We start from the raw sequence: 14,162 nt of genomic DNA, 5'->3' as shown, positions 1-14,162 counted from the left end.
GATAAAGACCATCATCCCTACATTCTTCGCCACTTGTCAGTGTCTGTCAGTTACATATTTATCTTTTCAAAGATTTTCAGTTATATTCAGCTCCAGACCAATAATTAATGCTTATAATTTAGAAATAGAAACCTAATAATCAAGATTATAACACTGTAATTAGATACATATTATTTGATACAGACTCAGATTGCAAAATTGGACAGATATCTGTAGGTCATTTTTATCTTCATGCTTACTCTGATAACTTCTTTAGGAAAGAGTGTAAGATGTGGTCTTATGGTTTGCACTTCTTCATCAGATTACATAACCAGATAGTAGAAAAGGATATTTTAGTGTATTACTGGCATTAATTTGATTACCAGGGAAATACACTATATTTCTTTTCTGATTTTTCTTTTAGTTTTCTTCATTTTCTTTTGCTAGAAGGAGGTTTTCTCCCTCATAGATTTGTAAGAGCACTTTAAATATTAAAAACAATGATAGTAGGTCATTTTTTAATAATCAGTTTTCAGATTTGCTTTTTGTCTCACTACTGTTGATAATTTCTAATACACAAAACTTCAAAAGTTTTATGTAATCAGCTATCAAAGTTCAGGCAAAATTCTCTACTTATAATAATGGTATCATCCCATGGTTATTATATATTTTGATATTTTTGTATTTCTTACATGCTTTATAATCCTAAAACTCTCATCTATCCAAAGATTAGAAAAATGTATTTGTTTTCTTTATTATTTGTATGATTTCATTTTATAATATTTAATTTTGTAATACATCTGGAATTTATTTTGTTATATTTTACAGGGAAAGTTTCAAACTACATTTTATTTTTCAATACTCTTTTTTACTCATCTACATTTAATATTACTTTCAGCTCTTTAGACATATTATGTATATTTATTTTATTTTCTGTATCTGTTAGAAGCACTCTCTGTTATCTGAATCTGAGTCTGCATTTTTATTTCTCTTCTATCTCTTATTCATATGGTCTTCATTTTCTTATGTGTGTGTATGTATGTGTGTGTGTTTTGTGGATGTATGCCTGCATATGTATTTCTTAGTTTATTCTTTCAGAAGCCTTGAATCTACATGAGGTTATGTGATAATGACCCAGCGTATGTAGGACCTAGAATTTTTGTTGTTCTTCTGTAAAGCCATGCTCCATGAACTGTAGTCTAGTCATCAGAATTTGCCAGTCAACTCCAGGAAAGACATTGTTTTAAAGAATGACTTAAGTCAATGTTTCTTTCTAGAAGTCCATTCTGTAGTTTCTCATCTCCAAGGGGTTTCTTTATTTCACACCAGTGCAACCATACTATTATCTGCCATCCATCCATCTATCTATCTATCTATCTATCTATCTATCTATCTATCTATCTATCTATCTATCTATCTATCTATCTATCTAATCTATCTACATACCTACCTACCTATCTATTTTTCTACGTTTAATTTTATTCTGTATCTTCAAGTGTTCTGAACAGGAGGGGTTCTTTGGACATCCAGTTTACAATATTTCCAGAAATAAAAGTTAAGATAGGCATTGTTTAATACATGAAGTACTTCTCCATTTAGCCTCAATTTCCGGAAATTTTAACATCAGAAGTAAATGATAAACTATTTAATGCCTTTGTAAACTTTATTAAAATTATCAGATTTCTTTTCCATTTGGTCTATTAGTGTAATCTATTAGAAATGAACTTATTAACATTAAATAGGCCGGGCGCAGTGGCTCACGCCTGTAATCCCAGCACTTTGGGAGGCCGAGACGGGAGGATCACGAAGTCAGGAGATTGAGACCATCCTGGCTAACACGGTGAAACACCGTCTCTACTAAAAATACAAACAATTAGCCGGGTGCGGTGGCGGGCGCCTGTAGTCCCACCTACACGGGAGGTTGAGGCAGGAGAATGGCGTGAACCCGGGAGGTGGAGCTTGCAGTGAGCCAAGATTGTGCCACTACACTCCAGCCTGGGCGACAGAGCAAGACTCCGTCTCAAAAATAAATAAATAAATAAACAACATTTATATTTCCAGAGTATGTTCTACCTGACATCATAGGGGATCCTTTTAATGTACTTTAGGATTCAGTTTGGAGTTTTACTCATCTTGATTCATAAGTTAAACTGCCTGTGACTCAGACACCCACCAGTTGTGCTCCTTTGGCAAATCACTTAATTTCTCTGTGCCTTATTTACCTCATCTGTGAAACGGAAAAATAATAGTGTCTGCCTCATATAGATGTTTGAGTACCAACTGAATTAACCCATGTGTTTTGTGTAAGCTAAGTACAATGACTACCTTAAAATAAGTGCTATTTGAGTCTTAGCAGTTTTGTTTATTTTGTGTTATCATTTTTTGCATTTGGATATCAAGTTAAAATTAGTTTCATAAATTGAATTACATAGCTCTCCATTTCTATATGACCATAAGAGTTTCAAGTTTTGAAAACAGTCTGTAAAAATTAACTAGCATTACAGAAAACCAAACACCGCATGTTCTCACTCATAGGTGGGTGTTGAATAACAAGAACACGTGGATGGACACAGGGACGGGAACATGACACACCGAGGCCTGTCAGTGGGTGGAGGTCTAGGGGAAGGATAGCATTAGGAGAAATACCTAATGTAGATGACAGGTCGATGGCTGCAGCAAACCACCATGGCACATAGATACCCATGTAATAAACTTGGATGTTCTGCACATGTATTCCAGAACTTAAAGTATAATAATAAAAAAAATTAACTAGCATTAAAAGACATTTGTGGTAGTTCTTTGATAATTTGTCCTCTTTTGATACCCTTGATTAGCTTTGTTTACAGTTTCCTTTTGCTTGCTTTTCTTTTTTTCAAATCTCTTTATTTCCTGTGGTGTTTATGTTTTCTCTTTCTTATACTTAAATGAATTGAATTTTAATTTATCTGTATTTTTTAAAGTAATGGACTATTTAAGCCTAGAAGTTTACTTTTGGGTACAGTTTATTTTTCCCATACCCAATAAACATTAAGTTCCCTTTTTACTGCTATTATATTCTACCTGGATAGCTATTTATTTTTAATCAAAGTCTTGATTTTCTCTTTAACCCAAGAGTTATTAAAGAGAAATATTTAGGCATTAATTCTTAAAATGGTTGAATTTTGCATAAAATTCTCTCATCATGTTTGATATTTGGAATTAATTTAATTCTAATTTTTGTGGCATTTGATACACATCTAAAAGTAGTAATTTATGTTAAGAAAATAAGCCTTAGATAATTTCTGCTTTGATAATTGAACATTTTTTATAGATTAGTCAATCATAAGCTATGGTAAATATTTAAAGTTATATACCACATAATATGTAATTTGACATTATTAGATTATTCAAATTTTCTGTTTTTACTTACTTCATCTGTAAATATTTAAGATGAGTAAGTAGCATCATTTTCAGCCATTGACTTTTAAACTTTTTATTTCCGATATCTTTTGTTGTCTACATATTTTTGTGTTGATAATTAGTGCTTATTTGAAGCATGAACTTAATAATTTAAATCATGTTTTTATTATATTTTTATCAATGTAAAATGAGAGTTTGTCTTATTGAACCTAGTTTATTTGAGTTCTACTTTGGCCCTAATTAATATTTCACAACTTTTTTTTCTTTTCCATCTGCTTTCTTGACACACATTCATTTTCTTTTATTTGTAATATTCCTGTTCATTTTGTGTATCTCTTGTGCATATTACATGTTTATGTTTTTAATAAGAACAGTAAGACTACTTAACTCATTAGTATGTATTTAGCATGCATTTCTGACACTAATTCTGTCATTCTGCTTTCTGCTTTCTCTCCCTAACCTTTCCTTGCCTTTTCTTCCCCCTCCTCCTTTCTTCTTTCTGATGGACTATATATACTACTGATCTGCTTTTATCTTCCTCCAGATTTTGAAGGTCTGTTAGTTGTATTAATTCATCCTGTATTTTTTCCATTTTTTTAACCAAAGACATGAATAAACAGTGTCTTTTGTACTTCTCCATGTTAAAAAAAGTTAATTTAAACTTTTCATTTCCCTCATCTATTGCTTCTTATCCCCAAAGTATCAATTCCCATGAACACCTTTATTTTCTTTAATAATACTGCCAGTGGCAATGTTCTTAGAGAATCATTGTTAAACTGTTGTTTTAAGTAGTATATCTTTATTCCCAAGGCTACTTGCACCTGTGATAGTCTGTTGGAGCAGGCTTGTTTCATGAGCCACTAGTTTTGCATTCATTACTGCTTATTCTTCTCAATGTAGCATCATCAGCATTAGCGTTTGTGGAAATCACTCCTTGGTCTTTGTTTTCTATAGTCATAGTTTGGTAGATGCTTTGAGATTTCATCTTTCTTGTTTACATTTTTAATATTTTTATTGACACTTAGAAGATGCTATGTTTAGCCAATCATAGAAAACTTTTAATTAAACCCTATGCTTTTTGGTTTTAACTTTTCTTTATTGATGTACATCAAAAATCTATTTTTGTGTCAAAATAGTCTTTTAAAGGTTACGATCATTAAAACCTTAAGAACGAAATTATGTATTTGTTTTAGAAATGTTGATATGTGGCTCATCTTTCTTTAGGTTTGGCACCTGGATCCTGTCATTGCAAAACTGGTTTTGGAGGTGTGAGCTGTGATCGGTGTGCCAGGGGCTACACTGGCTACCCAGACTGCAAAGCCTGTAACTGCAGTGGCTTAGGGAGCAAAAATGAGGACCCTTGTTTTGGCCCCTGTAACTGCAAGGTACATTGTTTATTCCAGTAATGTCCCACTGTCAAGATAGAAGGTTATTTTTCTTGGCTTCTCTGTTGATTTCCTTGGCATTAAGCAATTATAATGACTTCTGGAAGTATCCACTACCTATTCTATATGTGGTGACCCTATACATGTCTTTAAATGCCCACCAGGTTCACTGTAGCAAGATGTTTATAAGGCACTTATCTAAAAGCCTACAAATGCACAGAGGATAAACCACATTTAAAGGCTATGTTATTTTAGAACAAAAACACTTTCACCCCATTGCCCAACTAGGGTGTTAATTTAAAAATATACGGCGCTAGAAATAGCAACCCTTTAAAACTAAAGTGCATTCAAATCTATTATACCTTTGCATCTAAATCAGAAATGAATTCTGTCAAGGGTTTTATTCTGAATTTTTAAATAAACTTCTAAAGGTTGAACCCAGGTAAGTCTTTACATACTCACTACATTCAAATTTTTCTGTTTAATTGTAAAAAATGTATGAAGCCCTAATGAAATTGATTAAAGGCTCAATATTTTCTTCCAAGAGTACTTTTAGAAATGCAACTTTCTTTGTTGTACATGCTCACCTAATAACAAATCATGTTAACACCAAGGGATGCATTACATCTGCAGCTTATAAACATTATGAAACATAGAGGCATGCACAAGTGAAAAATGAAAAGACTGATTTACTTTAGCTATGGTAATGAGTTCTGTAACATTCTGACCAGACGGTGTATAACTACATTAGCTGAGAGAATGAACCATTCTTTGAAAAAGTTAGCATACCATACTAATGTAAAAATGAAAGTTACTACTTTTTTTCTTTATTTTCAATTAAAAAGAGACCCTTATTAAAAATATTTTAACATGTTAGTATTATCTTGGCAGCTATGAAATATTATATAGTTGTATTTGATATATGTGAGCCTATGTGTACATATACAACCATTAAGCCATAATATAAGTAGCAAATATTAGTTTTAATGAAGTGTTTATGAATTGGGACAAGAATGTCTGGAAATATCAAGCTAAATATAATAATAGTTACATAATAGGTTTATGTTACATCAGGGGCAATTTAGGAACCTATTTTGAACTACTAAAATAACAAAAGTCCTGTGGACACAGTAAGCAGAAAAGTCCACAAGCCTGTAGTAAAAAGTTGCCATGTCCTGGAATATAGTAAATTTTCTAATGTATTACATTTCATTCCAATATTATCTGAAATGAAAAATTGCTTGAGTCGACCAAGATTGTGTAGCAGTGTGTGAGTGATTGATTGCTTAAGGATACCTCCCCTCTCCATCTTGTATGTCTTTGTGGGCAATCCTGCAGGCTCTTAGTGCATCTTCTCTAGTATTTATCAAAACATGCCTTGTATGTGCTTTATTCTCTTTTCAAAACTCCACAGAAATCTCTAACCTTTACCACTTGTTCAAATAAAGGACAGGCCAAACTGAGCTTAAAATGGAAAGAAACCTCCTGAGTTTCTGGAATACATAAAATCAAACAGGGAAGAAAAAGAAGTGGTTTGCTATACCTATCACTCATACAATGGTGATGTCTGGTATTTGCAAGGAAAGAGAGTAACAAGTGAGTTCATTTTCTTTGGTAAATATAGCGAGAAAGGCTAGAACAAGAGAGCTGTGGTGATTAGCAGGGCTCCAAGGGAAAGCCCCTTGAGCTGCTTACTGCCTGCTCTCAGCCGAACTCAATATTGTACTCAGAATGATTATAATCCTAATAAGAAAGATGCCTCCTGTGTAGACACTTGAAGCTCTACACAGACAATTAAAACGCAACAATAAACAGCAATTAAGAAATCATAAAAGAATGAAAATTAAGTAAATAGCGTCATTAAAATAAATGCCTTTCAACCATGTGATATGTTAAATAGAAAACTGTAAGTTCTTATAAACTAAATTGTTTCAGGATTAAAAACTTGCAGTAAGCAAGTTTCATAAAACATCTACATAATTATAAAAATCACAAATTATATGCATATAACATGAATTATATCACAAAATTACATCATATCACAATAATATCACAATATGCCATGAAGAGTTACATCAAAATGTGCATGCAATGTACTACAATTAAGTGCCTACAGTCTCTTGTTTAAAAAATAATAAATAACCCAGCATTTCAACAAAATATGCATACAATTTAAATACTGAAAGGACACTTAGTGTAGAGAGAAATGTAACAGTTCATACTGTTTCACAAAAACATGATTTGACATAGATATGTCAACTGATTGTAAAAACAGCATGGACCACAATACTGTCTAAGAAGCAACATTGTATTGAGAGACTAAAATATTGGAGATATAAATTCAAATCAAATGACATATTTTTAGCAGAAGGGGAAGAATATACACATAAGTGTCCATGTATTTATATCCAAGTTAGTAACTTTAAATAAGTATTTTTCTGTAAATAGAAATAATATAAATCACACGTGAAATAATGTGTATATAAGTATTCATCTCCAAAATGCATATTAACCTTAAATATTTATGCCGTTATTCTCTTATACTGTAACATATGAGTTTTTAAATAATTTTTCATCAGAAAGAAATATCTCACTGAAGTGTGAAGACGTTTTTAAAAAGGGTTTCATTAAGAAGTCTTGGGCCTAACTGGTTTTTGTTTTATAAATTTTAAATGACTGCTCTGTGATGAGTGCATTTCAGTTGTGGCTGTATTATTTTTCCTGTGGGTAAAATGACATACTGAGCTGATATGGACATCACTTCTCCCACTTTTGCTATTTTAAAAACACAGATATGCTGCATAAACATAGCAAATAGATTTATAAACATTTAGATTCAAGAAAGAAAGGGAAATTCCTAGATGTCAGACCGAAGAGGGAAATCTAAGTTAAGCATAAGCAAAAGCTCAAGCTAAACTGAGCAACTGGGGTCATGGGGTGGGGGATGGGAGGCAAGTCTTAGTTCTAAGATCGGGGCTAAGGTTTGGAGTTTTAATGCCCTCACTAGGACTTGCCACTAGGATTTGGACCCACAGAGGGAAATTGCAGCTGAACTCACTGAAGCAGGGACACTAGAAATACTTTCAGACAGGGAAATGGGGTCTAGAAAATTCTTCCTGCAAGCCTACAGAGGCAGCTAGAAAACTTTTCTTTTAGGGCCTCTGAGTGGGTAAAGGTTACTTACCTTGTGTAGGACCAAATCCTCAAACCTGTGTGCCACATGGGAATGGGATCCATTTTTATTCTCCCTTTATGTGCTGGAATTCTTCAACAAGTCAAGGAAATGGTATTACCATAGGAAAAATAATACAGCCTCAACTGAAAATGATCTCATCACAAAGCAAGTAAAGTACACAAAAGGAAAATAACTACAAAAGGAAACCAGCGGCCACAAAAATAAGAATATTTGTACACAAAGAACTAGAAAGGATAGTCCGAAAGAAGTTTTATATTCATAAAAATCTGTGATAATATTTTCATCACATAAATCATAAAAATGTTTAAAATATTGAATTGTAAAAGCATAATTAGAAGATTGAAGAATAAACAAAGAAGGAATAGGAAAAAAATAAAACAGATGCTATATTAAAATTCAAAAGTAATCAGGTTTGGAAAAGAAACATATGTAATTTACTTCCAGAAATGAAAAAAATATATATAGTCATTGAAATTAAAAATTCAATCATTGGGTTAAACAAGAGATGAGAAACTGCAGGATAGAACATCAGAAATATAGACCTGAAAAAATTACCTATAAATTGACATAAGGAAGTAAATAAATATAATGCTAACTGACTCATAGAATGATAAAATTCAACGGGAGTTTAGCAGAAGTTGCCAAAGAAGAGATTAGAAGAAGTTGAGGAGAAACAATATTCAAAGAAAAAATGAAGGAGAAAAGAATGATCATGAATTAAAAACTATTATAAATCCTCAGTTTGAGGATGATAAAAAATAATCTTACCCATAGTAGAAAATCTGTCAACCAGCAAGACAAAGATAAAAATATTAAAACTGGGGGCAAATATCTTTATTGTGAGTGTTTACCACTCACAGTCCAACTTCATTGAAAGAAATATTAAATAATATATGTCCTTTAGTAAGAATATTGAACCCATAAGACATTTTAACTGGATTGTAGCCTAGAAGAATCTATCTATAAAAAGCAGTAGTATTTCTTTATGTCAATGACAAGCAAATAGAAAATATAATAAAAATATTTAGAATAGCGACAAAAACTTTGTGATACCTATAAATAAATGTTTTTAAAATTGAGATAATTTTTAAAGGTTATTGAAGAACATAAAATTCTAAATGAGCAGACAGCTGACCATCACCAAGTACCAGTGAAAATCTGAAATTTTAAATGTTTACCATTTCTATTAATAGAGTTAATTAGTACCACAATTTAAGAGGGCAATATGGCATTATTTAGTAGCTTTGAAGGTGATAAAACCCTGTCAACCAACAATTCCACATCCAAATATTTACCCCAAAAAACTCTTAAAATATGTACAGAAAAACCATCTAAAAAGTGCTCAATGTAGACGTACTTACTATGATGAAGATAAGAAAAATAAATAAATAGCAAAAATAAATTCTCATATTCCCTTTAGTCTGATAAAAAACCAGCTAAAGTGAATGAAACAGATCTTCATGTATAAACAATGATAAATTTCAGAAACTTCAGGTGGAAAAACAATGTCATTATGCTATTATTTATATCAAGTTGTAAAACATAAAACAATGCTACATTGTGAGTACATACATTATAATTTAAAAATTTAAATACACTTGTAGGGTAAGTACTAATTTCAGAATAGTAGCTACCTCTAGAGAAACAGGAAAGGGAATAAAACAGAAGTGAAATGAGATTCATTTGTATCTAAGTATCATTGCTTTAAAAATATATCTGAGGCAAATATAAAATATGAATGTTTTGTTACCTCTAGGTTGCATGGGTAATGCATGTTATATGTGCTTTTTTAATGTCTTAAAATAATTTCTAATTTAAATTTCTTTAATTGAATGTAAAAAAGAATTCCAGATTTAAAAAGAGGTGAATGAAATTTTTAATACAATGTCAACTACATTATTACATTTTACACACAAGATTTCCTCTTCAACAATGATATTAATGAACATTATCATCATTATATTTCAAAATGTTAAAGGAATGCTAGCTCAAGACACTAAAATGTTTATAATATTTTTGCATTGTTAAAAATTTTGAAATTTCTGTCTGTAATGAATTACAAGAGGCAAGTCAATTTCAGATATATGACAAGTCATTGAATATAAGTGCTGTCTGACTCTCAGTATTTGTTTATTTCAAGTACCATATGCTAGAAATTGGCTCTTTTGCAGTTTGGTGTCATATTATTTATGCAAAATCAGTTGGTTTGTAGAATCTCACACATAATATAAATTGACCTTGATCTAGGTAGGAACATGTGCTTTTAGTTTTATCAAAGTCTTATAATAGAAAGATAAATAGTGAAGTAGAAGACTAGAAATTAAAGTCTGTATTTTCATATTGTTTTCCTTTGTTTTTATTGCATTTTTCCATTAAGTCCTTACAGGCCCATGAGACTATGTGATCTGGCCTTGGCTTACCTCTCCAGAATGTTCTTGAGTATCAGTCACTGTTTTTCAGCTTTGCTTAAATTTCTTGAGTCTATTAGTTCTTTGTAGCATCTGGAATTTTATAAGTTCTATTCGAATTGCTTGGGAAATCTCATTTCTAGCCCTATTCCTTTGCTTAGCCAGGCATTTTTAATGGCTTGGCTTAACTTCAACTTTCACAGGAAAGCTGCCCCTGCATCCTCAAATCATATCATTCTCATAGCATAATCACTTTTCAAACCCTTTTCTTTTCTTTTATGATCTCATAATTATTAATTCTGTTTTATGTCTATCTTACCTCTGGTGATGATATGGACCCTATGTATTTTCTTTATCATTGCACAATAAGAAGATAACACAATGACTCATACAAAAGAAAGATGGAAGGAAGAGAGCTAAAATCTTGTGAAGCTTTAATAGTCATTTAGCCTTTCTGATTCTATTTTGTAATCTATGAAATGGTGTCATTGAATCTTTTCTGCCTTTCAATAGGTATAATTATAACATTAAAGCCCCGTACAAATATAAAGTATAACTATAAATACCTATTGGATTACTTTTTGTTGTTGTTTATATTGCTTTTCTCAAGCGGAGATAAGTTTCTGTTCTTTTTCCCTGAAAGGATTTTTATGGTGTGTTAACATTTTTATTGGTTTTGGATTTCCCCCTTCTTTTTCATTTGTGTACAGGAATGGTCACTTCATTAACTTGTAGACTTGATTCCTGGGTATTTTTACAAATGGCCTTCAATGGTACATTTAATCCTGAATCTAAATTACAGATGTAGAATTTTTGGCATAAAAGGTTCATGCAGGAATTTATCTCTTGCAACAGCTACAGTTCAAATAACATTATGTTAGCCAATTTTTTGCATTGACAGACTCCTTGACCAAACTTTGGAAAGGCTTCTCTGAGTCCTCTTTTTGATGAGGCCTCTTCGTTGAGCCTTGTTCTCAAACCTAGCTTGGTTATAGCAAGAATTCTGCAAAGTCAGTGTGTGAATGACCCCTTACCCTTGATATCTGATCCCTCTGGCCTGTCTTCAACAAGAATCCTGTTCATGTGGTTTAGTAAGAATCCCCCGTATCCCTGATGTCTCTTCTTAATGATTGTTCACCCCTGATCCTTGCTCTATGGCTATAAATCTCCACCCTGTTCCTTGGCTGTGAATCCCTACTTGTTCATGTTGTATTGGGAATGGAGGCTAGTTCTTTACTAAGGTCACTTTTTCCCTATTGCAATAGTTTTTCACTGAAGCCTATTTTCATTGTTTTAACTACTGTCCAGCTCTGGTTCTCTTTCACACTATTAAAAGCTAAGCTTGTGAAAAGTGAGAACTAATGTTTATGTATTTCCTTCTCCTCCCTAACCCATCAACTATTATCTAGCCTTGGAAAAGTGTGTTTTAGGAGTAAGTCCTCAACAAATACTGCTAATTAACTAATTATCCTTGTTTTGTTAACTTCTTTTAATACTAGGATGCATTACTATAAAGGTCATAACAGAAGAAAACCTGTAATTAACTACAAACTACCAAAAAGCCAAGCATGACTGAGAAATTCCTGAAGCAAATAACTTAAATGTCACTGTATCTATTCCTGGTAACTTTGTCAGTAGTACTCCAAGCTGACTAACAATCACAGTTCAGTATGTATTGCTGAAGTTGTACCTAATTTATAAGGCAGTAGCTTCCATGAGAAAGAATATAAGAAAACTACTGTGACTGTATTTCTCCAGAGAAAAACTGTACTGAGGAAACTACAGCAAAAAGAAAATTGATGTCAACACGATAGTATCTCACTTCAAGAAATCAAAAACAAAAGAACTTAGTAAAATTTTTCGAATTCAACTTTGTTTTTAAAGGGAAAAGAGAACTAAAGAAAAAAAGGCAGCCATGATAAGTTTTTTGTAGCATAGGCCACAACATTGAGCTATGTTCAACAGAAATAGATGTCTAAAGCACACATTTCTTCCTAAAAGAATGAAAACTGGTTCTTGGGGAACAAAAATATCATTGGTTTTATGTAAAGGCAAACATTCACATGGTGCATCTGTACATAAAATATATCTGGAGTATTAAAGCTTCATGGTGGGGATGATTATGAAAAAATGGCTATATAGGTTCTGTAGGGACATGATAATAAAAAATAGATTAAGTAGACTGAAAACACTAGTCTAAAGTGAAGTGACATGTTTTAATATCATAATATGTGAGAATATAAAAGTATTTATGTGTGGATTATTTACAATGGAAAAATGAATATTATCTATTGGGGGAACCTGCCCCCAATATTTCAACATAGGTTCTTTCTATTTTCCCTAAGTGTTGACTGGTCTGAGAAATAAAGAGAAAGAATACAAAGAGAGGAATTTTACAGCTGGGCCTCTGGGGGTGACATCACATATTGGTAGGACTGTGATGCCCACCTGAGCCACAAAACCAGCAAGTTTTTATTAAGGATTTCAAAAGGGGAAGGGGTGTACGAACAGGGAGTAGTTCACAAAGATCACATGCTTCAAAGGGCAAAAGGGAGAACAAAGATCACGTGCTTCTGAGGAAACAGGGCACAGACAAAAGCAAAGATCACAATGCAAACGGCAAAATTAGAATTACTGATGCAGATCTATGTTTAGCTGTGCATGTATTGTCTTGATAAACATCTTAAACAACAGAAAACAGGATTCGAGAGCAGAGAACTGGTCTGACCTCAAATTTACCAGGGTGGGGTTTCTTCCCCACCCTAATAAGCCTGAGGATACTGCAGGAGATCAGGGTATATTTCAGTATTTCAGTCCTTATTTCAACCGCATAAAACAGACACTCCCAGAGCAGCCTTTATAGACTTCCCCCAAGGAATGCATTCCTTTCCCAAGGTCTTAATTATTAATATTCCTTGCAAGGAAAAGAATTCAGCGATATCTTCCCTACTTGCATGTCCATTTATAGGCTCTGCAAGAAGGAAAATATAGCTGTATTCTGCCTGACCCCGCAGGCAGTCAGACCTTATAGTTGTCTTCCCTTGTTCCCTGAAAATTGCTGTTATTCCTTTCTTTTGCAAGGTGCACTGATTTCATATTGTTCAAACACACATGTTTTACAATCAATTTGTACAGTTTAACACAATAGTGGTCCTGAGGTGACATACCTTCTCAGCTTACGAAGATAACAGGATTAAGAGATTAAAGTAAGACAGGCATAAGAAATTATAAAAGTATTAATTTTGGGAACTGATATGTGTCCATATTAAAATGAAATCTTCACAATTTGTGTTTCTCTGCTGCGGCTCCAGTTGGTCCCTCAGTTCGGGGTCCCTGACTTCCTGTAACAATTATCAGTTCATATTTCATTTTATTAATATAATTGATTAGAATAATGGCATAGAAATAGCAAAAGTCGAATATTTGGTTTTAAGAAAATATGGTGATATAAGGGAATGAATATTAATCTCTAGAGTGGAAGTCTGTAGCATTCTAGAAATTACCCTGTTTTATAGGCTTTAGTGTGAAAGTTATCATTAACTATGCAAATTGAAAAGAATCACTAATGGACTCTATACAAATAAAGTGTTAAAATGAATTTATTGGATCAATAGGAGTTTCCCAGTAGGAATGCTGAGAGATTTAATACATTAGACTCCATTTTGTTTAGATTAACAGTTAAAACAACTTTAAATTTTTTTATTAAATTATGTTTTTGCAACCATTGAAGTACAAACAAAAAAAGAAAAAATTAGTTATATGTTAATAACTTTTTAAAATTCATCAGTACAAATA

At 32.5% G+C, this 14,162-nt stretch overlaps 1 protein-coding gene across 7 annotated transcripts in view; it reads left to right on the top strand.

Moving 5' to 3' along the window:
- The window catches only part of LAMA2 (laminin subunit alpha 2), a 618,419-nt gene that overhangs the window by 270,783 nt on the left and 333,474 nt on the right, over nucleotides 1-14,162 (top strand). For all 7 annotated transcript variants that reach the window (XM_021936880.2, XM_021936881.2, XM_021936883.2 and 4 more), the window contains exon 10: nucleotides 4,603-4,763. In XM_021936880.2, coding sequence (XP_021792572.2) covers nucleotides 4,603-4,763 — 161 coding nt within the window. The remainder of the gene's footprint in view (nucleotides 1-4,602; nucleotides 4,764-14,162) is intronic.

This window comes from Papio anubis, chromosome 6 (genome assembly GCF_008728515.1).
Source record: "Papio anubis isolate 15944 chromosome 6, Panubis1.0, whole genome shotgun sequence".
Taxonomy (NCBI): Eukaryota; Metazoa; Chordata; class Mammalia; order Primates; family Cercopithecidae; genus Papio; species Papio anubis.
This window is presented reverse-complemented; position numbering and strand designations above follow the sequence as displayed.